The sequence below is a fragment of the Metarhizium brunneum genome, chromosome 6 (genome assembly GCF_013426205.1).
Source record: "Metarhizium brunneum chromosome 6, complete sequence".
Taxonomy (NCBI): Eukaryota; Fungi; Ascomycota; class Sordariomycetes; order Hypocreales; family Clavicipitaceae; genus Metarhizium; species Metarhizium brunneum.
The window spans coordinates 2,391,443-2,413,699 of record NC_089427.1 but is presented as its reverse complement, the minus strand read 5'-3'; the positions used below and the strand labels follow the sequence as shown (position 1 = coordinate 2,413,699).

General features: G+C 51.5%; 8 protein-coding genes and 1 non-coding gene across 9 annotated transcripts; 4 read left to right on the top strand and 5 right to left on the bottom strand.

Moving 5' to 3' along the window:
- Window positions 1–45: 45 nt before the first annotated feature.
- On the top strand, window positions 46–1,314 carry G6M90_00g100750 (uncharacterized protein; the record flags this gene model as incomplete). Its single annotated transcript, XM_014690788.1, has 2 exons — window positions 46–735; window positions 796–1,314. The coding sequence occupies 2 exons, from the start codon at window positions 46–48 to the stop codon at window positions 1,312–1,314; spliced, it is 1,209 nt and encodes a 402-aa protein (XP_014546274.1).
- A 397-nt stretch (window positions 1,315–1,711) lies between these two features.
- On the bottom strand, window positions 1,712–2,623 carry G6M90_00g100740 (uncharacterized protein; the record flags this gene model as incomplete). Its single annotated transcript, XM_014690789.1, has 1 exon — window positions 1,712–2,623. One exon carries the CDS (start codon window positions 2,621–2,623, stop codon window positions 1,712–1,714), a length of 912 nt encoding a protein of 303 aa, XP_014546275.1.
- A 3,984-nt stretch (window positions 2,624–6,607) lies between these two features.
- Window positions 6,608–8,834, bottom strand: G6M90_00g100730 (uncharacterized protein; the record flags this gene model as incomplete). Its single annotated transcript, XM_014690790.1, has 5 exons — window positions 6,608–6,679; window positions 6,805–7,353; window positions 7,420–7,830; window positions 7,902–8,542; window positions 8,744–8,834. The coding sequence occupies 5 exons, from the start codon at window positions 8,832–8,834 to the stop codon at window positions 6,608–6,610; spliced, it is 1,764 nt and encodes a 587-aa protein (XP_014546276.1).
- An 826-nt stretch (window positions 8,835–9,660) lies between these two features.
- Window positions 9,661–10,474, top strand: cesA_1 (Multidomain esterase; the record flags this gene model as incomplete). The annotated part of the gene is made up of 2 exons (XM_014690791.2): window positions 9,661–9,724; window positions 9,786–10,474. The coding sequence occupies 2 exons, from the start codon at window positions 9,661–9,663 to the stop codon at window positions 10,472–10,474; spliced, it is 753 nt and encodes a 250-aa protein (XP_014546277.2).
- A 584-nt stretch (window positions 10,475–11,058) lies between these two features.
- Window positions 11,059–11,130, bottom strand: G6M90_tRNA00000111. Its single transcript has one exon. It is a non-coding gene; the product is annotated as a tRNA-Glu (tRNA).
- An 879-nt stretch (window positions 11,131–12,009) lies between these two features.
- Window positions 12,010–14,346, bottom strand: ace1 (Zinc finger transcription factor ace1; the record flags this gene model as incomplete). The annotated part of the gene is made up of 3 exons (XM_066131581.1): window positions 12,010–13,246; window positions 13,298–13,524; window positions 13,588–14,346. The coding sequence occupies 3 exons, from the start codon at window positions 14,344–14,346 to the stop codon at window positions 12,010–12,012; spliced, it is 2,223 nt and encodes a 740-aa protein (XP_065987745.1).
- A 3,595-nt stretch (window positions 14,347–17,941) lies between these two features.
- G6M90_00g100700 (uncharacterized protein) lies at window positions 17,942–18,793 on the top strand (the record flags this gene model as incomplete). The annotated part of the gene is made up of 1 exon (XM_014690793.1): window positions 17,942–18,793. The coding sequence occupies one exon, from the start codon at window positions 17,942–17,944 to the stop codon at window positions 18,791–18,793; it is 852 nt and encodes a 283-aa protein (XP_014546279.1).
- Window positions 18,794–19,241: 448 nt separating this feature from the next.
- Window positions 19,242–19,826, top strand: G6M90_00g100690 (uncharacterized protein; the record flags this gene model as incomplete). Its single annotated transcript, XM_014690794.1, has 1 exon — window positions 19,242–19,826. The coding sequence occupies one exon, from the start codon at window positions 19,242–19,244 to the stop codon at window positions 19,824–19,826; it is 585 nt and encodes a 194-aa protein (XP_014546280.1).
- Window positions 19,827–20,286: 460 nt separating this feature from the next.
- Window positions 20,287–21,673, bottom strand: G6M90_00g100680 (uncharacterized protein; the record flags this gene model as incomplete). The annotated part of the gene is made up of 3 exons (XM_014690795.1): window positions 20,287–20,699; window positions 20,779–21,007; window positions 21,080–21,673. The coding sequence occupies 3 exons, from the start codon at window positions 21,671–21,673 to the stop codon at window positions 20,287–20,289; spliced, it is 1,236 nt and encodes a 411-aa protein (XP_014546281.1).
- Between the last annotated feature and the right edge of the window lie 584 nt (window positions 21,674–22,257).

Sequence of the window (22,257 nt, the reverse complement as noted above, 5' to 3'; positions counted from 1 at the left end):
TTCCATGCAAGTTTATGCCTTGACCAATTTCAGGTCATCCAGATGATGGCGTCAGCACCAGAGACGCCGGTAGGGGAGGAATGCATAGCTGTTAAGATTATGGACTCCGACCACACGCCTTCCATCCCCTCATCTGTCGACATGAATGCCACACAAGACATTTCAAATGAGATTGTAGGCCACCATATCGTTAGCAGCAACTATGCGCCGCAATTCGACTCGGCAGCTGCATTCATTCTAAGTCGGATTCGAGATACCAATGACACCTTCAAACCACCCAGGAGAGGCTCATCAGGCATTCTCAATAAGCTTGGCCGAAAAGGGGGGATGGTAGAGGCTATGGATTCATGGACAATGCCGTTGCCTAATGCCCCTACTCCAGCCTTGTCCCTTACCTCGACGTCGCATCAGGAGCAACTAGCTTCCATCTCTTCCAGCTTAAAACGCAAGCGCGACCCTGAGTCCGAGGCTCCTGACTTTACACAGAGTACAATTGCATGTCCGGAGTCGATGGTCCATTCTCATTCCAAAGTCATCGCATCTTGTCAGCCATCAACTGCCGAGAGCAGCACACCAAAAACTGCCTTGGGGAACCTTCACTCATCAATCAGCCTTTCCGGTCAGGCCGCAGTTGAAAATATAAGAGAAAAGAGGCTTTCAGTCATTACGGATGGCATTTCTCCCGCAAAGTCAGAGTTGGTTGGCTTTTATGCTGGGCAGGCATCCGATATAGTTGTGAGTTCTGTCAACACGCTCCATCACGGCCTTGTATCAAGCTAACGTGAGCACTTGGAGCGTACACAATATTTCCTGGGGAAAAGAAGGACAGACTTGCTGAATATTCTTTCATTCTGCGACCAACTTCGGCCGCAACTTCTTGCTGATATTCTGGTGTCAGTGTCGAAAAAACATCCAGACTTGCCCATTTTCGACTCTCCAGACTGGCAGAGGCCGATTTCCAGCTCTCTAGACGCCCAGATTGCTGCGGCAGTGCGTCGTGCCCGTCCAGCTGGAAGGCCTAGACATGGCCACACTGTACTCAATCCGAAATCGAGACAAAGGCAAAAGAACGCAAAGAAGGCGTTAAAACGTCTAATAAGGGCAGAACATGAGGTTGACACCCCAGAGGATGAGGACGTCGAGGAGGACGTGCTCCCGTCTACTTGGCCAAAGGCAGGACAAGGCTTATACTCCAAACTTCCTCCAGAAACCGAGGACAGGACATTCCTAGCTGACGACAATGATGACGAATCGTTTAGCCATTTCATGGTGGACAACCTAGGAAAACCAATGATTGTATCGACATGCGCGTGAAGGCTTTTTAAATAAAAGATTGTGGATTCTTTGCGTTCATAATTGTATAATGTACCTCTCTTGACTATATTCTGTATACCCCATAGATTCGAAGCAGCACTCTATAACACCGTTTCTTTGTCACCGGTATGTAAATAGTATACCAAATCCGGTTCCTACTAGTACATTTACCTGGAGTGATCACACGTTTGAAATTTCAAATAAGATGCCAGGCTGGGTATATTAGAAATTATGGAGACTATTTCATCGCCTCAAAAAGAAAATTAACTATTTACATCGTTGCAGACATGAGACCCAACGCCAAGAAGTTACCGGATGCAAACGCTAGATCGTTTTCTATCAACAATAGCACACTCAAGCCGTTGGTACAGGCTCTTCACACATCAGGTCTGGCTAATCATTTGCAGTGGCAGTCGAAGGTAGACAGAACAGTCTTGATAATACCGCCAACAAGACACAGAAGACTGTCAACGACAACGTTGACGACCACCTTCAAGCTGTTGACGACGAGGATAACCTTCGGGAGAATGCAAAGGCCAACGAGGCCAGTGATGCGACCGCCCAACTCGCCTACAACGTCAATATAGTTGGGGCAGCCCTTGGTGCAGTAGGCGACGCAGTCGAAGTTGCACTTGCCAATGCCGAGCTTGCAACCGAGGTTCTTGATGATGCTGAAAAGACTCAGGCCCAGGCTAGCCTCAATGTCGGCCTGGATAACGGCGAGACCAAGAAAGTCAGTATTGAAAGCAATAACGGCATCAACGACGCTTTCGAGGTAAAGACCGGACAGAGCAGCACACACTTCCTTGAGTGCAACACTGATGTTGGCATTGATGTCAATGTCCACCCCGGCAATAAGCTCGAGCGCGATAGTGATGTCAGCAAGGAAGACGATAGTGAGAGGGCTAGCCTGGCACCACTCATGCTTTTCGTCATAAGCGACGATCTTGTTGGGAGCGGCAGCGCAGAAAGCGCCAAGTTGGATGTTGACTGAGCCGTAGACCGCGACATTCGGCATGGGCCAGGCACCATGCATCTTCTCACCGACACAAGTGTTGTTGCCAAGGTCGAGCCACTGACCAGGATCGCAACCGCAGCACCTGGTCCAGGGGCTGTAGGTCATTTCGTGAGGGCATGTGTAGCCCTCGTGGCGTGCCCTGGCGTCGTCAATGTTGACGCTGACTTGGGCATTAAGGTCGCTGTGGGAGCCAACCACTACATCTGCATTGACATTGGCATTGGCATTGACGCCGAGGACGGTGGCAGAAGCAAGACCAGCCAGGCTGGCGAAAGCAGCAATGAAACGCATAGTGTTGGTTCGGCGAGAGTCCGCTAAAAGCAGCGACTAAGTTTGGGTATCAAAGAGCGACTGATTATTCAGAAACGAATGAATGACGAAGCCGAAGCGTTCGAGGGTTCTGGATTTGCTGTTGAAGAGTCTAAAGGATGAAAGATGACGGAGTTGAGGAGGACCGCACATGGACTTATATAACATTCACGGACCGTGTTTCTTTCGATGTCCAGCTGCCTGTAAGTTGTCTCCTATCTCAAATTGGTCCAAGCACGGCGTATGTACAACAACAAGGCCCAAATTAACACAATGTTAGTAGTACTCCGGTCTGCCATGAGAAGTCCACTTTCCATGATGCAAAGCAAGTCTCTACGCAGACCGGCCCGCCACCCCGGTTGAGCAGCTCGACCAAAAATCATCGTGGACTGCATACACTCCGTACCGAACAGGGCCCTCACCCATGTCGCTGGTCTAATTTAGCCGGAGACGGTGCATTTCAGCCACCACCTGATGGTCACCGTCATACGAACATAGAGCAAGTGATTTAAAGCAAGCAAGGGTTTCTCCCGAGTATCTGTGGAGCCTGGCTGCCGCTCTTTCATAACCTTCTCGCAAGGGACAGACGGATCACAGCATTTACCAGGCGTAACAGCAACACGATGACGGATTTCCACATGACAGAGCAGGGGGGGGTACGAAGTACGTACATATGTATCAAGCAAACAGGAGGCAAGCATTGAGGTTGACAGCCCCACAAGATGCAGGATATGCCGGAGAGAAGATTAGCAAGAGGCCCGTGAACAGCGCCAGATATCTACGCTTCCCATCCGATTGGGTCTGTATACCAGATGGACCAGTTTTACAGGGCCGACGGCAAGGGACGCAATACTCAGGTACAGGAGGATTTGCAGCAGCTATCGGAGAAATTACGGTGTAGTACTCCGTACTTGCGATGACAGTTGCACGAGACGGCTATGCCAAGTCGGTGATTCTAGAAGATGTTACTCCGTACGGAGTGGCCATTGTTTTTCAGGGCGGATTTGCAGACACAGGGTCCAATCCCGGCACTCCGGTCCTCGAGGCCTTGTCAATTGTGCTACCTTGGCGAAAGGGGCACTTGTTTGCCGGGACAAGATTCAAAGCGCCTGTTTGCTCCCGATGGAGCAGTGTCACCTGGGCTGTGGCTTTTGCGGTCTTGGGCACTATTGTACTCCGTAGGCGAATCTGACCAGACGTAAAGTAACCTGGGCCACCTCTGCTGCGGCAGATCCACGACATGACGGGGCCTTGAAATCCTGGTTTGACATTCTCCATACCCGATGCCACGTACTACCCGATTTTCAGCAAAATATGGAGTACCCCGTACGGAGTACTACTAGCAACTTCAACTAGCCAGCCGGTGGAAGCCATCTGACAGCAGGCTAATATCAACTTCTACTAACGGATCGACTGTCCCAGCTATTCCCATCCTAGCGTCACATCCACCTTGAGAGCCTCTGAATCACCACGTGAAGCCCAGCTCAGAGTGTCTTGTCGCCAGTCACGGAGAATTTTTGGGTGATAACCCAAAAATCGGACGACGAGTTCCACTACATGGGCTGGCCTGCAGAGACGGTAGCCACTCTCATCCTAACCACAAGGTTGGATTCTTGAGGCGAATTTGCCAGGCTGAGACAAGAGAAATAATACGTCTGGTACTACTCCTATTGTACTCCGTACGCTGCCAATGAGGCTAGTACTAGAGTTGTGTAATTTGAATGGCCCGCTTCAGAGACAATGTTACGCATGTCCTTTTTGCAGCAGGAAAAGACAAAAAAAAAAGCAAGTTTGCCTCCATGCCCAATGCCTGTTCTTGGTCAATCGGTCAAGCAAGACTGATCCCCGTGGCCCAGGCCTCGACTCCCAATGTCTCACAGTACTAAGGGGTTCGACAGGGCCAGTTTCTGATGGAGAGATCGGTTCTGATACCAACACAACTTACGGAGTACTCCGTACTAGTATCACCCGCAAACCAAGATCAGCGGTCTAATACCCCAGAAGCGGGAACGGGCGTCTGTACGGAGTACAGGGCACAAAGTGCTGGGGTTGGTAGATCCATGTCCCGCCTTGTGTTGAGAAGAGCCACGACGGAAGAAGTGGACACTGGCGGCTATGCGTGGGCCTGGCTGGTTGAGGGTACGGAGTACGGAGTAGTATTTACACTGTGTGTCCTGGACGGTCGTCAAGCCATGCACTCTCGGGTTCTACCAGAAAAGAAAAAAAATGAAGTTCATAATCTCATCGCCGCCCGTTCTGGCTTGGGTGATTCAGACGTCTCATTGCCGGCCCATCGCGCATGTGACAATACTACCCGGGTCATGCAGCCACAAATCTCCCTGCAAGCTACGGAGTACGGTAGATTGAGGCTCAGAGTGGTCTGAATCACCGTTGCGGTGTTCCTGAATAACGTGGTCTCCAAGAAGGTGTCGAGATGATCCAGAAGTCGTTCGTTCGTTCGTCGACGACGATCCTCTAGCCAACGGTCTGGACAGCGAATCACACGAAGCAATCTGCCGAGTACGAAGCACAACACCAACAGGTCTGGTGGGAGTGACAATAATGTCGCCCACGGCGAGTCTGCCTGCGGGAACCTTCCCATCAACCAAGTCGCCGGGCTCGCCACAAATGTCAATCCACTTCATAAATTTCCAGAGAACCAAGCCCCTCAGGCCCAATAGTATTTGCTGTTGAGGTGGGAAATGTGCCTCTTGGCGCGCACATGCCCGTGTGGCTGGACGAGCTGGGCCATTACTTGGCCGTCATTTCGCCATCTCAGAGGCCAAAGTGAGACACCAAATGGGACAGTCACGATAGTACGGAGTACCTAGTATACTATTGGGCACGTTCCAAAAAGTATGTACAATGGTTCAATCTTCAGAACCCCAGTCTCATTTTCCAACAGATTGACATCCCATGGCAAATGATACACGTCGTTTTCGGAACCTACTTGCCGGTCGCGAATACTGTTGGCCGACTCCTAACGAGGGCCCTGCCCAACCAAGTCAAGGGAGTGAATGAGCGGTGCTCAAGCTGAGCTTCGCTAACAGAGTCAAATATGTGCATCCCCGGTCATGGCGGAATCCCCCTTTTTCGCTGTGCCATAATGACGCTGCCTCGCGCTTCAAACTAAGACATTGCAACAAATTTTTTGTTGGGTCGCGGACAAGAAAATTTTTCGACAGACTGCTCCATATATGACTGGTATTATTGAATGTTGCACAGCCAAGGCGCCGAAGTTCCGGTGCTAGAGTGCCAAGTGCGATTTGCCTTCGTCCGAGTTCTCTTCTGTTACTATTGCTCGGTGCCAAGTACGTAGCAAGAGTCCGGTGCCTTGAGTTTGCGGGCTGTTGCCTCTTCTGATGAACGCTACGGGAAATGTCTCATCTGACTTATCGCGGTTTCCAGAAATACTACTCCGAACGGAGTACGTTGCCAGTGTTACTCTGTTGATCTACAGATCACTGTCCGTACTTTTATTACCTGTCCTGTTAACTTACATAGTACTCTTGGCCACTTACAGATTACTGACGTGACTTCTCGACGTCTCCACCGTCCTCGCCATCAGACAGGGCGATATGCCTGATATTGGTAACAGAACAAAAGTTGTAAGCAAGATCAAGTACATGCGCGGCTCAGACTTGCCTTTACGACGTCATTGCCATGGTCGTAAAGAGACGGACACGATTCCCCAAGAACAGAGGGGTTACGCCCTGGGCAAAACACACAACTACTGTTCATGGTCGGGAAAGACGAGTCATCCCCCAAAAGCAACGACAATGGCTCAGAAGTATCTGTTTGTTGTCATCACTGCCGCATCACCGCACGTAAATCCTAGCAAGACTAGGTATGGAGCACCCTGAAAATAGGCAGTCCAGTGAATAGTGTCCAAGAGTCCAACAGTGCTGTACATGTCGTACGCAGACAGATTCTTAAATGTACAGTGAGGCGAGCAAATATCCTGCATCACGGTGATATCAGAGTCGTCCCCTTGACCTTGCCGCTTTGCATCTTGGCTGTTCTAGCACCAAATTGGATCTGTGCACCGCGTTAGGACTTTTTCTGCTCCGTGATCGCCGCATGGGATTTGACGGGCAGGCTAATTTTAGCACCGTGGGGTGTCGTATTCTACAACCAGAAACATTCAAAGACCCAACACTTACAGCACGTTTTTTCTCCCTTGCCACGACGCTCATACCCATCTCTTCAGCTAGCAAGCGCAGCACTCGCTTGCCTGGCTCAAGCATCCCGTGGCGGCTGTCGTCCATGTCATCGTTGGTAAACCCACATTTATGGGAGACAGGGAGCTCGATGGCCCATTTTACAAAAGTTTCGTCAAGGTAGGGGAAGCGCACTTCTCGCTCCCAGGTGGCCATGACCCTGTCGTCTCGTCCGAGGTTTCTTTTCCCCAGACGGCTTACGTCGAGTCTGAGCTCGTCGATAAGGCCAGTGTAGCCGTGGAGGTTGAATGCTGTCTCATGCCGGATGTAGCCGCCAAAGAGTTCGTCTGCGCCCAGGCCAGAGAGGAGCACACGAGCGGTGGTTTCATACGGTTCTGGTTGCGAATCCAGGCTGGTTTGACCGAGTCCGGCGCCCCTTGCGGCAAAGTAAAGCGCGTAGGCGATGGAGAGGTCCATCTCCGTGTTGTGGGGGTGCATTAATTCAATCACTTCGGAACGATGTTCTGTGGCCAGCGAGAATGGCACGTTTACCTGCAACATTGTCAGTGGAAGAGAAGAGCTGAGGGCTAACCTGGGCCACGACAGATCAAGACCTACAATAACTAGACGCCATTTTCGCAGGGGACAAGCAGCGAGGAGTTCCGCAAACGCCTTCCTTCCTGTAATACGATCCGGACACAACTCAAAGAGTTCGTCCTGAGAAGCACCCTTGTTGTGGGCTGCAAGTCTGGGGTTCTCAAAGGCAACATTAAGCAGGTCTATAGGCTGGTCCGGCGGCAAGATGTCACTTGCGAGACGAGCCAGCACGGTGCAATCCAGCCCTCCGGAGAACAGGACCGCAATTCTGGCATCCGTGGATGATGCCTTCGGTGGTGTGGGTACGTCCAACACTCGCAACTGCAGAGATTCGGTTAGAAGCTGACGCAGTTGGGCTACAGCAACGGACTTCTTGGTGAGACGAGAGGATTCCACTGGGATAGAATCGTTGAAGACGCCGATTCCTGATATCTAAACGGACGAGGGGTAAGCAGCCGGAACGGAAGCCGAAGATGCGGTGCTTGCATCATGAATAGACTCACTAGTGAGTTGTCCTCAACCCAGTCGTGTCTGGTGAGAACGAGGTCCTCTAGAGCAGTAGACTGATGGCTGAGTTGCAACGTGTATATCCCGTCTGGTTCGACTTCGCTCCATCCAGATGTCAGAGAGTCAGAAATGCTTGCCAGAAGAAACGGCTCTCCGGGCTGTACCAGCAAGGAACGCCGTCCTAAACGGTCTCGTGCATAGTACAGACGCTTCGCGGGTTTGTCAAAATAAATAAAAGCGAATGGGCCTTCAATCTCACGAACTGCATCAAGCATGCCTTTTCCATCATCCTCCAAGGAGCGGCGGCTGGCCACGCTCAACAAAGACAGAACAGCCTCGCTGTCATTGCCGTGGACTTTCTCCCCCCTAATCTTCCAAGCTTCTCCGTTCCAGCAGAGCACTGAGCCAGTCGTCTCATCCACCAGCGGCTGCTTCGTTATGTGATTCCCCCGTAAACAAAGCACGGTCGACGTGAATGATAGCGATACACCATCATTTGAGCCCAGGTTGGTCGTGACAGTGCCCAGGTAATCAGGGCCACGACAGCGGAGACGACGTTCCAGGGCGGCCGACGGTATGGGACATTGTCCAGCTGTGTAAATGGCGGCATGGATGCCGCACATATTCCAGCCGGCGCCTATCAAAGGTGAGACGCTCTTTGGGGGGACCTTTTCTGTCTCCCTTTGTGGTGCCGGCACGAGGTATTACTACTCGGTAAGATGGATTCGTTTTTCTTGCGGCCAAAGACTGGGCCCTTGTGGCAGCTCAAGTGAGGTTGGTTAGCCAGGGCCCACTTTTACTTTTGGTCCTGGGCAGTTGAGAGGTCACTGGTGCTTACAGGCCCCATAGAAAAGTGACCAGAGGCAGTCGCAGAGGGTTGAAGTAGAAGTTTGTGCATCTTGATTTTCTGACGCTTGCATCAATGCCATGTTGGCCTGGTCAGCGCCGTTCCATGATTTCATGTTTACTCGCCAGTCTCTTCTCCGTATGCAACTCTGATAAACACTTTTCAAGTTTGGCACCAATATGGAATATACCACTCGCGCGACGAAGTACCTGTCACGGCCCCCAACAAAAAACCAACTCCGAGATAAGCAGAGACATAGTATGTAGATAGGTTCGCGTTTACGAATTCGGACATCTCAACGTTCCCTCCGTACGACTCGTATTGCTCTATATCCGATGAAACCCATCAAATGAAAGCACAAATCCAGTAGTCTGACGACATGATTTAACCCTCCACTGCCACACAACGTCACCGCCTACCCTGTTGCTTACCGCCGATCTGAAGCTGACGAGCGGATACCAAAACCGACAAGAGAAACTCAGCTTACATGGTATCTATGACCCAGGGCGCACGAGTGCAGAACAAGCGTCTCATTCCTGTCAGAAACGGAGTTAAAAATGGTTTCTGGGCCGGATCGCAAGGAAGCGAGGTCGACTTATCCTCTTCCCTCAACCGATTCAAAGCGAAGCCTTGTGCCGTAGGGCGTTGACATGCATTCAAGATTTGGAATTTAGAATTGGGAACTCTACAACTGGACTGTTTAGTACATACATGTTTGGTCGTAATCGTCCCCAAATCCCTGCTGTGAAAACACTAGCTGATGAAGAAGGGTGTCGCTATATACGTCATGTTGTTGTCTGTGCATATAAATGGCCTCTGCTCGGCACTGGACTGAAGTTGAGAAACCCATTTACAAGATTATCTAATTCGAACAGAATCCAACTAAAAGAGAGAGAAAACCGTCCAACATGTCGCCGCTTCTCCAAACCTTCAGCCTGTTGGCTGTGGCAAGCCTGGCCTTCATCACCACTGGTAGACCACCCACCTCGCACACCACTCCGAACACCACCACTAACAAAGTCTCCCCCTCCAGCTCAATCATCATCAGCTTCAATGCCAGAGACAGACGCCGCCAAGGATCCCCTGCGTATCATGCCCCTCGGTGCATCCATCACCTACGGCCAAGGCTCCTCCACCGGCAACGGCTACCGCAACGACCTGCACAAACTCCTCACCGACAGCGGCTACACCGTCAACATGGTCGGGTCCCGCAAGCACGGCTCCATGAAGGACAACGACGTCGAGGGCTGGCCGGGCTTCCTCATCGACGAGGTCCAGTCCAAGGCCGAGGCCGCCGTGCCCAGCCGTCTCCCCAACGTCTTCACCGTCAACGCCGGCACCAACGACTGCGGTCGAAATTTCCAACTCGACGGCGCCGGACGCCGAACAGACGACCTGCTCGAGTATCTTTGGAGGGCATCCCCAGACTCCACCATCATCCTGTCCACGCTCCTCATCAACCTCTACCCCGTGGTTGAGGCCCGCGTGGAAAAGGTGAATGCGCAAATCAAGGAGGTTGCCAGGCAAAAGGCCGCCCAGAAGAAGAGAATCGTCCTGGTGGACATGCACGCCGCCGACGGTCCTCAAAAGGCCGACTTGGCGGATGCCACACACCCCAACGATGCGGGCTACAACAAGATGGCCAAGATTTGGTTCCGCGGTATTCAAGAGGCTGCGAGCAAGGGGTTCCTCAAGAATCCCAAGCCTGTTCCGGGCGCGTAATTGGGTGCCGGAGGCCACGAACACGCGTCTTTTACCTTTGATGGAATCATGTCCATCAGAGAAGTCGGAGATGGTGGCGGACGACCAGACGCACTTGGTGTGAATGGAAGCTATGACAAGGCAACGGACCATGTATCGCAATCTTTCGTGATTTAAGCGCCAAATGTTGGTATTTATAATCCAGAAAAACTAGAAATTAAAAGGCTTATTTAGAATTATGAATGGCAATTAGGGAGCATTCTATCACAAAGTCAGTTTGCTTCCATGATCACGGTGGCTGAGGCTATCGCGAGATGGCCTTGGCTAGCGGGCCGCGGCGCTGCACTAATTGCGCTGGTACGTCTAACGCGTCACAATGCGTGTATATACGGTCTATTTTTTTAGTCTTTTATTATTATTAGCCTAGTATAGCCTAAAATTATTTTAAATTCTACGCTTATACTATACTCGTATTATGCTTGTAATTTTATTTGACTACAGAGCGAAATAATGTAAAAGCTAACAGGGTAGTAGATTAAATCCGTAACTTTTTTTTGCCTAATTCTTATTATATGACAATAAGAGCTCCGGTAACCAATCAAATATCCGGTATGGTGTAGTGGCTAACATCGCTCGCTCTCACCGAGCAGCCCAGGGTTCGATTCCCTGTACCGGAGGTTCAAGATCTACCAATCTTTTTGTTGTACAACACGGCCTTTGTTTTTCTTCTTCTTTTTTTTTAATACTTCGGCTTCCAGGCAAAGCATCAAGTTTATTGGCCATGGGCTGTAGTCATCTTCTCTCCTGTCAAGCCAGCTAGTAGTGTTGTTGCCTTTTTCTTTTCTGTTGGGCAGTTAAATTTGTCTGTGATTATGGAGTATGGTGCCCTTATATCAGACATCACCATGATAACAGATTACCAACAGGCACCAGATCGGCATTCTGCACCAAACAATACATATTTTAATACCACCATAGAGAAACCAGGCCAGATAAAAGTAACGCACACGGACTTAACCAAAGGAAAGAAGACGCAATGTCATCCGCCCTTATGTTGGGTAGCTTGCAACCACGGGGATCGTTGAGGTCACCTCTGGCCTACTCCGTACAGACTGGATGCTTCAAAGTGCTCACAATAGTCAAGACACAAACGAGCTCGAGTCACAGAATACACGGTATGGAATCAGTTTCAGGGTGGACAATCTTTCTATATTCCATTCTCGTCGGAAAAGGCGAAATCTATGTCGATAAAAATCCATCCCTATGATCGTCTTCAACATTAATACCCAAGGGAGACGCAACGCTTCAATACAACGGGTCCCGTGAACCTTCATCCTAACGTTTTCAGGTGCCTATCAACAAGCACAAAGTGGCAAACAGTACGACAAGTATCTTGGTACATTACATGAGCGAATGATTTTCGCTATCCCGATTCCATCCCATCTTCATAAAATTCGTAAGTGAAAAAACTGACTTGTGTTCGCAGGAGAGCACAGTGTTGTATTGTGTGAGTGATGGCTGTGAAGCCAACCATGGTCTATATCTCCGGCAGTTAGTTATTCCCGGAAAGGTTGGAGGCCCAAGTTGGTCCAATCCGCTTGGTTAAAGAAGTCAGGCTGCGAGGACTGGGAGAACCCGAGATTTGCGCTGGGAATATCAGCAAACAAGGGCTGCAGGAAGTTGCTGCCCTTGTTAGTGGAAGTGGCAGGAAACAGTTGGAAATCCGAGCCGTCTCCATTGAACACCTCGTCGAAGCCCTCGTCAACCTCGCGGAGTGAGTTCGGGGTGAAGAGCATCGCATTCTCTTGTCCAGAGGGCGAGAAGTGAGGCGGAACCTGCAGCTGCGGAGGCGGGCAGGGTTGAGGAGCCCGGTAAACGGGCAGCTGCTGAGGTAGAATCTTGTTATATAGCTGGTCCAGCACCTGCAACTGCGCAGGAAGCTGCATCGGCGCAGCATAAATATCCTCATCATTGAGGATGAAGGTAGATCCGTTTTGGTATGGAGGGTACTGCTCATAAGAGGTGGCAGAAGATGGAGAGGTGTGCTCCAGTGTCAAGTCCATACCATCTAAAGTTTCCGGCTGGATACCGTATGCAGCCAACCAATCGCCATCCGACTGGTAGGTAGGGAAAGTCATGGCGTCCTGATCCTGGGGAGGAGTAGGGACGCTGTAAGTGGGAGTGCTGGACGGGGTGGACACGCTGCCAAGAGGAGGAGTCTGCTGAACAGAGCTGGCTGGGTTGCTAGAAAGCTTCTTTCCGTTGGTTTTGGTTCGAACGTAGGTCCAGCCGTGTGCCTTCTCCATGTGCTGCTTGCAGTTTGATTCACGCTTCGACTTGTACGGGCAAGGCTTGAATAAGCACTCAAACATGGCAGGCGCATCAGAGTGTTTATCATTGACATGGCGATCCATCTCCTTCTCAGTAGGCCAGCCAAACTCGTGATACTTGCAAGTTGGGATAGGGCATTTCCATGGTCGGGAATGCGTCTTCTCGTGCTTGGTCAGGTCGCAGGGTCGCTTGAACTCCTTATTGCAGCCGGGCTCACGGCACTTCTTGGGGGCCAGCTCCTCAGCTGTGGCATTCTTCTTTCTGCGAGCCATGGAGCGCATGATCTCCTCCTCGTCCTCACGCTGCTCGGAGAGTGAGCGCTTGAATGTGATGGGGGTTTCACCAAGATCTACCGGTTTTCCAGTGGCCATGGAAATGGCGGATCCGTCTTTTCTCACTCGAATAAGTTCAGCGGGGCGGCCATTCTCTGCAATACCCCCGTAAAGTCTGATCTCATCCTCCCTTGGATTGTTGTTAGCAGGATGGTCTAGCGCTACGAAGCACGGTACATACTTGTCCACATCCATATTGTCGCCAGAGCCGCCTTTCTCCCTGGCGTCGGCGAGTTGTTTACCATACTGGTAGATTTGTTCCTTTAAGTCGATGAAGTATCCATTAGTATAAGGGCGGTCTCCTGATCGAACCTGCTCGCGGTCCGTGAGATATTCGACAGTTGCTTGAATGCATCGAATCGAGGTAAGGCAGAAATCGAGATACAGGGCGGGGGACTTGGCCGTCTCCTTTAAAAGCAATTGCCGATAAGTATCACTCCAAACGCCGTCATCAGTTAAAAGTTGACTCACCGGTGCCATAAAGATCAGGGTCTTTTCAAGATCTCGAAGGCAAATAATCTCCTTGGATCGAATTTTTCGAGGTACATCGAGCACGATAGGCTCGAAATCCTTGAGCGTTTGTTTCTGAAGAAGTGGGCCAAGAGTGTGTTCCTGAATGCGGTTGAAGGCTTTCTGGCTTAGAGCGGGGAGAAGCCCTTTGGTAGAAGACGCACCGGAGCCAGTAAGGGCTGATGCTGTCTTCAGTGTCTTGGTGTCCTTCTTGTCAGATGTTTGAGCGGCCTCGCACTTCTCGTTGATAGAGGCAATAGAAGAACCGAGACCGCTGTCGGAAGCTTGCTGCTTTGATCGACGTACTGAGCGAGGGCGCAAGACCCGGCGCTCAGGCTCGGGGTGGGCCATGGCTGGGTCGACAAGAGGAGGGTCGAGGAAGCCGCGAGGAACAGGAAGGCTGGTATCACGGAGGGTCTTGTTCTTGGAGTTGGGCGACAAAGAAAGGTTCTCAGTCTTTGCGAGAGCCTCGTCGATGTCGCTTAGGGTGAGAGCGATGCGTCGACGATTGGCGTCGACGACGTCGTCCAGATGAGTCTGGGACCGGGAGAGTTGAGGTGGAACAAAGGTGTCGTCCAAGTCTGAAGAGACTGGAGAAGTGGGTGAATGAAAGGTGGCACCCTTACGGAGGGTCATAGTTGTTTTTAAGGCCAGGCCACTCTCATTGTCCCTATCAGAACGACTCACCGGAGCCCTTCGACGAGGGTTGGCGAAGGACATGACGAAGGCTGAATAGACGTGGGGTAAACTGATACTGGCACGGTTGTCCTTGAAGGGCTGTGCCGACAACCAGACGGATTAGCTTTTGTGTGTCCCGCAACTGAAGAGAGGCACAGCTGGATGGCAGAAAGGTAATGGCGTCGGTGTGAGTCACAGCCGTTTGTACCAAAAGATGGGAGGTTCGAATTGGAGCCACCAAGGACCTGGTGTCCGTCCCAGCAATGTAGAGAGGAAGGGCACAAAACGGGCAGGGTATATTGAAGTGGAAGAGAACAAATGTCCTTACCCAATACACCCGTCAAAATTGTTCGGCAGCGCTTGTAATAGGACACAAGCGTGATAGCCCGGACGATGGTATTGCACGTGAATAGAAGCACGCGATATGCTGGCGCGGATTGAGGACCCCTGAATATGTCTATGACTCGGAGAAAACACCGCAGGTCGATGATGGAAGAGCCGATGCTCGAGGGATGCTCGAGGGAATGACTGTTATGAACAAGCAGATAGATTGAAAAGGTTGGTAGCTCGGGCGAAGGCACTGGGGCGCAAAACGCATATATGTGCGAGAGGCGGAAGCGGGAGTTGTTCGGATCGGAGGCACAAGGGGGGTAGTCGTTGGAGACGACGGGAAAGAGCCCGCCAAAGGACGAAAACACACGATAATAGCCACCGGATGATGGTGGGCGTCAGACAAAGAGAGACAAGATAGATGAGCGGCTGGAAGAGTCGAGGGACGACAGACGTTGGGACGAGAGAGAGCGTTTTGGTGATGAGGCGCGACGGAGCCAACGGCTTGCTTGCTTAGAAACGCACTGGGGCATTTGGCCAAATGCCAGGCGTCCTCAGCCCGGAGACGCTGCTGCCTAGAGTTCTGACCTAAACAGGACTAGCGGCTTCCGCAGACTGGTGGGTGGCCCAGGCGGGCTGTGTGGAGGAGGGTAATCCCTGTCAGCAGGGTCGCGATTGATAGGCCAGAAGATGGGGCGGTACTTTGCAGGGTAACGCGGCGGAACAAACAGAGAGCCGAGAGGGTGGGCGACCCGAGCCAAATTTGCTGGCGCAGAGCCGCATCCTCACACAACCCGCCAGGGCATGGGCTGACCTCGACGTCTCTCGTCAGATAGTGACCAAAGTATCGGCGCTATGACAAGTGAACCTGGTCACCCAAGACGTGACCCTTCCACAGTCCGCCACGGAACCATTGGAGCCAAGCTGGGCCCCCTTGGCCCCGTTCCGTTCCACCATTCTGTCAATCCCCAAGTCGCATGCTTGAGCACCAAGACGACCTTGTCATTTGCCCTTGCCCGCCAGAAGGCAGCCAAATTCCGCATCGCATCAAGAGAGCCAGACAAGATAAAACAAAGACCAAAACATCCACACCGAATTGTCCCAAATGACGACGGGCATTGCGTCTGCATACCACCTCCCCAAGTTCCACTTCCCAAAGAACCGCTAGCATGCCTGGGTGCGTCGGACGGCGGGACGGGAGCAATTGGGACCTTTGCAAGACGACCGACTCCAACAAGCGGACTGTTGGTCGGGATGATGACGAATTGCTTCCACGTTGGCTTTCCACCGTGTCCGGCATGACCCTTCCGTCGCCGTAAGCCTGTCGCAATGCCTTACACGCAACATGCGAAGGGGGGTGGGTTGCCCCGAATGCCGGTTCGCTGATTGTCGGAATCATTGGGTCTACCAGCGCGTCCCCGTCTACGTCTACGGCTTGAGGACATAGACATACATACATACATACAATAGTGACACAGTCTGTCCCTCAGGTCTCTCGGTCTCAGCCTGCAGGTCTCGCGCTTTTGGACAAGTCCCTGACGAGGACTCGGCTGTTGGACCCGTGTTGATCGTGGCAGGACATCCCTTTCTGTGGATGCTTGAACGATGCTTGAACTGGCCATCCTGGTGCTCAGCAGACATATTGTACGTACATGCAATATTGTTACGGAGCACGTTCAATGTCCTATCCTATCCCAGCACGTCACGATTGATGAAACTACGAAGTGCTGCAGCAGGAACTCTCCAACTGCGCCCCCTGGCGGCTGAAAGACGGGGATCGATATCCTTTGATGCTTATTAGCTGTTCAGCCACGACATGGCTGCCAGCATCGAAGTTCTTTGACGTTTGCTCTGGATATAGGACAGCGCTGTGACCAATCCCTCGTCAAGGTAGTACTCAAGTGCTCGCAGCCTTTTGTCAAGGACTTTGGAGTACAGCAGCAATCCATATGGCTTCAATAACAACGTTGGCCCCGAACCCTGTCCGTTTTGGCCATTTGACCTGTTGATTGCGTTGCCAACTCTCCCTGGCTCTCGAGTTCTCGAGTCCCGGCTAATAATACCTACATGTGGTGGCGTCTGGAGAGCCACCGAGCACCATCTGTGACATTTGCTGCAGCTATTGTCAGGCCAGACTGGCTTATTCCACTTTTCTGTGCATTGTCGCAATCGCCAACCTGCATCCAACCAGGAGGACAATTGATCTGCCCCAGGCAAGGTCTGATGCCGGGTGTCTCCTCCACCATCGTAGGGCTGCCCAGTCAGGATCTATCAAGCACTCAAGGGCCACTCGGTCGCCAGTTGAAAGCCAGTCAACCAGTCGAGAGGAATGGCGCCGAGACACCTGAGTCACACTCTATCCGCTTTGCTGTCTTTGATGCGGTGCATTCGTGTCCGGCGGTTTCCTCTTTCGGCCGTGTAACAACCAACGGACTCGTCTTGATTCCGCGGATCACATCCGCCGCCATCAAGGGTTGCATGAATTCTTTTTTTTATTTCTCTTCTGGACACGTATTGGTTTTCACAGGTTTGTTGGCAGCGCGAGCCCAAGTGGCATTTATTGCGGCCAATTGCGTTGCGTTTAATCGAGCAGCCTACGTCTGGGGTCGTGGAACCCCATGAAGATCCGATACTACTAATAGCTCAAGGCATCAGTATTTCACTTGTTGACTTCAGGTCGACAAGCTGTCTTCGCCAAGGAACGGTTTTGTCCTACTCCAGTGTGTGGAACCAGCCACTCACTGCTGGGGCCGTGTATGTTTTATTCCGCTGCCTTGCATACAGGGCATTGCGTCACGAGACAGCGGCCGAGAGTGGCTCTGCGATCGATGGCCTCCTAACACGATCCGGTTTCCTCAGGCTCCGGGGTGAGGAGGTGATGCCTGAGCCGTTAGAGTTAAGGCAGTGATATTCTTACTGGACTGCCAGCTCTATGCTTCCCCTGTGCTTCGTTAAGTGTTGAATCCCTCCGCTGGGCAAGGGCATGGGCATTCATTACACCGGGCTCTATTCTACATAGCAAGAAACTGCCAAGATTCTGTGGTGATTGTGTCCAGCACTCTACTCTACGATTCTCAGCCGGCCCTGCATGTCGGACGGACAAAGCGGATATGCAGAACCGATCCGAAGCCCACGCCAACGCCGTCGCCATACGAGTCACCGGCACTTTATGGCAGACTAAACAGCGCCTGAATACCTCTTAGACGCCATTGTAACCACCCCAGTATTTTGTAGAACCACCCCGAGCTCACAGCAATGACTTGCATGGGCGCCCGTTGCCTTGCTCCAAACAAAGCGCAGACCAACAATGACGCCCAGACACTTCTCACAGTTTGAACAAGCCCAAAAGTCTTATCAAACCCGCGCAAAAGACTACGACAGCTCATGGCACCCACAATACACGGCCCGGTTCATGGAGCTCATTGACATTCAGCCCGGCGACCGTGTGTTAGTCCTCGCCTGCGGCACCGGCCTCGAAGCTGTCATTGCGTGCCCGCTAGTCGGCGACAATGGCCTGGTGACAGCCTTGGACGCATCCGCAGCAATGATGGACGTGTGTCGCAAGAAGCAGGCGACCGATGAGATTCTATCCCGCCGCCTGGTTCTCATCCAGCATGATGTCACGGATCTTGAGTCCTGCGAGCATCTCGAAAAGGGCTCGTATGATGTTATCATTTGCTCCAATGCGTTTGTATTATTCGACGACCCCGGCCGTGTCGTTTCCCAATGGGCTGGGTATCTACGTCGCGGGGGCCGACTCATTGTTGACATTCCCCATGAGAATCACCCCCGGCAGGGACTCTTTATGAAAAAAGCCATCCAGCAGATGGGCATGACGTACCCTGCGAGCCGGTCTTGGATCGAATCGGTCGACTCGTTTCGTGGGATCCTCGAGGCACGACAGCTGCACGTCTTTCGGGTTGAGGCGCTGGATAAAGAACCTGGCAAGGGACATGTTTTTCTTGGAAGGGAGGAGATTGGCAGCATGTTCGATTACATTACACAGGACCATTTGATGCAGTGCCTGGCCGATGAACAGTTTAGGAGCAAAGCAAGGTTATTGTTCGAGAGGGAGTGGGATTCAGCGACGGAGAGGGAGGGCAATGGGAAGGTGAAGGTTAGTTATGTTCTTTATGTGTACGTCGCCGAGAAGGTGTAGGGATGCAGGCAGTGAGACGTCATCTGCCAGTGCGTATATGTGTGAAATGCAGTGCGTCGGTGTTCTGCTGTAGTTTTTTACTTTGAATTCATCGGTGCCGCAAGTCCTGGCGTTTTGCGCGACCACATGACTATCAATGAGCTTATGAGCTTATTATCATTATGAATTTTGACAAAATTCAGAGTTGTCATGCAGGAAACCCACCAATGAAGCAAGCTAGGACTCCTTTCTTGAAATGAAGTCGTCATGAACAAGGCCACAGCCATGACAAGCCACCACATATCATCGTCTACACAACCCTCGAACACGTTCGTCCAGAGGAGCCATGAAAATCCATATCACTAGTGAAGATTGATTGTTCAGTTTCATGAAAAACATATATAATGCCCATGATGCCTCGCAGTCACTCCCAGCAACCCAGAGCAATCAACCACCTCCTTGACGAAACATGGCTTTCCAAAACGCTCAAGAGCCCACGGAAGAGCCGTGGGGACCAAACATCACCGAAGAAGAAATCGACGACGAAGCAGCCAGAGGAGGGGTGGATCTCGACGCAACTGAAGAAGAAGTTGACGACAACGCAAATAAAAAAGGAGGCGAAGTAGTCAGACAATACCTTCGATCCCCGGTTAATCCTGTTGTACGCGAACATCTGCGGCGTACAATTTATGGTGCGGAGAAGGAGAACGAGAAGAAGAAGAAGAAGAAGGAGGAGATGTACTGTCTGAAGGACCTCAAACTTAAAGACTGGCTACATCAAAACGCCAATTCATTTCCTGCCCGTTCCAGCGAGGACACGCTGGCATTCATCCGCAAAAAGCTGTCCTTGCCTTCTGAAACGTCCGCCGACGAGATTGAGTACCGATTCTACAAGACTCCCTTGCTTTTGCGCGCTGTGCTGCATCCAGTGGACTGTTATGCGACTCAGAAGAAACAATACGACGAGAGTGATGCGGCATTAGAGCTTGCGTATAGCGTGTGGAAATTCCCCTGGAAAAAGATGAAGAATTGGTTCAATACTGCTGCTCAGTGAGCCCATGTGTTTCAGTCATTATGGGACCTGAAGGCAGCAAGGCTTGAGGAGGAACCGCCAGAACATGTTGTTGAAGAAGGGTGAACTTGGCGATGGTTTGGATTGGAGGTCATTGGATACTCGGGGCCAGATTTGGTATTGGTAACTGACATGTTGCCATGACTGTCAGCTGGATACAGGGATATGGATATGTTTTGGGGAAGAATGGATACCCAAATATGAATTTGGAGGAATCGATACTTACTCGGGAGGTGAAGACGCAACCGCGAGCTGCTTTTTCCGTCTTCGCAGCGGGAAAAACTCCGGATTGGCGTTGAATCCAGCTGGTGCTTGAGCGACGGAATAATATATGTATCTTGATCTGCGCATTCATTGATCTTTTATACAATTCATCCGTGTTTTTTTTTGCCGAAGCCCATCATCAAAGATGACATTGATAATTTTGATCGTCCCTAGCCTGTCATACATGCGCCCATCCATTATGGGCTAGAACCTGCATCTCATTAATTAAACAAAACACGCCGGGCTCACGATTCCCACTCTTTTCCTTTTCCCAATGCCTAACCCTTGATCGTACAACTATCCCTTCGAATGTAATTGATGTCCAGCGTTTCAACCTGTTTTTCCAAAGCCCTATGAATATCCCCCACGCGGATACCCACGATCCGGCTGGGTGTGTAGCAACGTATGCCTCGGGATTATAGCCAACTCTCACTCTGGGGTTGAGATAGACGCCGAGTGTTCTGGAGAGAGGATTGTCGGCGTGTATGAGGCAACATTCGGAGCCTTCTAGGTGATGATTCGCCAGGGAGTCGGGGACGCCACGGAAGCGTAGCTTGGTTGAGGAGACGAACGGCTCGGCGGGCATAACGACTGCAAAGGAGTGTTAGCTTTCATGAATCTCGGCAGAATCCCCCCCTTGTGGTCCGAAAAGACAGGTGTTGAGACGCACCAATGCCATTCCAACAGCTAGTGACAGGCACGGCGTCCAAATTGCTTACGAGGGCGTTTCTCGATGTCCTCGCTTTAAAATACGGCCAGGTCTGCATCACATGTCCGTGGCCCTCGATATCCCGAAGCGCAAAGGTATCATAGTACAAGGGAGGTTTCGCAAAATCCAACGAGCAAGCTGCCGCATATTCACCGCCATTCGTGTCCATCAATGCCAGCACATCCTCTACCTGGCAACAATGGAAAAGTCAGTCATGGTGCATTTCCCAAACGTGCTCGGGGTCACAATCTTCACATCTTACCGTGAATACCACATCGTTGAGAAACAGCACCTTGTCAAACTCAACACCCTGCTCATGAAGATGCAGCAGATCCTTGATTGTCTTATTCCTCAACCTCGACAGGTACGGGATGCGGCGCAACTCCTTCTTGTTTCTCGGCGTATCGATCCAGCCCTCTCCCTTGTCCGCACTGTCCAACTCGTCCTGATGGGTCACATCAGACACCTCCACGCGGTGCGGAACACCTCTTATTTCTAGATGTCGATCCAGCTCACGCAGAACCTCCTTGCTGTCGTCCCAACTGCCGCTCTCGAATATACTGACAAACACATTCTTGGGACCAAACGTCTCTGTCAACCCAATGACGGCGTCGTTCCAGTGGCTCTTCAGGATGGCACCGTTGTTGAAGTGCATGCTAGCAATATAGATTCGCTCGTGCGGCCGCGACGGCCCAGGGGGTTTGGGGCGACGTTGCACATCGCCGTGACTGAGATTGTGATGAATACGGAGCACGTCGATAAAGTTGAAGAGCAGGAATAGGCATACTGCTACTCGGGTAACACGTAGGCGGAGGATGCGGCGCATGTACAGGCGGTTAGCTGGGGTGAGAACCATGATTGCTCTCCCAGTGTAGCTGCGTGGTGGATTGGGGAAGCACCATGACCTCTCCGACCGCTCGCTGATGACGTTAGGAGATGGAATCCTCAATGATCATGGCGCAGAGACTACAAGCCTCAGTTGAGGTCCGGCAATGGGGTTTGGGAGGTTGCGGCAAAGTGTGCGTGTATAATGAATCTGATTGCTTTGAGGTTAGGTTACACTCGAGACGTCCAGCTTGCATGTGTCCAGATGTCGCGCAGGGGTGACCAGTGCAGGAACTTGACGTTTTCGAAACGCCCCCAGACGGCATGGTCAGCCCCAGCCGCCAGCCCGCTTGCCCGGTACCCGAGGTACATGTAGGGACATGGGTCAACCAGTAATGTCAATGGAGTCTGGTGGTTCCTTGCCGTTGGGAACTTGGGACCCAGAATACAAGAATGAGACAACACATCAACTTCTCAATACATAGCATGTGCGGCTCTTCGCAGACTGTGTATTTGCTTTGATGAGTTGGATTATACGTGGACATCTTTAATCAATTGTTAATTTTACAACTGCCGAGTACCGACCTTGTGCCGACTTCCAGCACCCAGTAAATT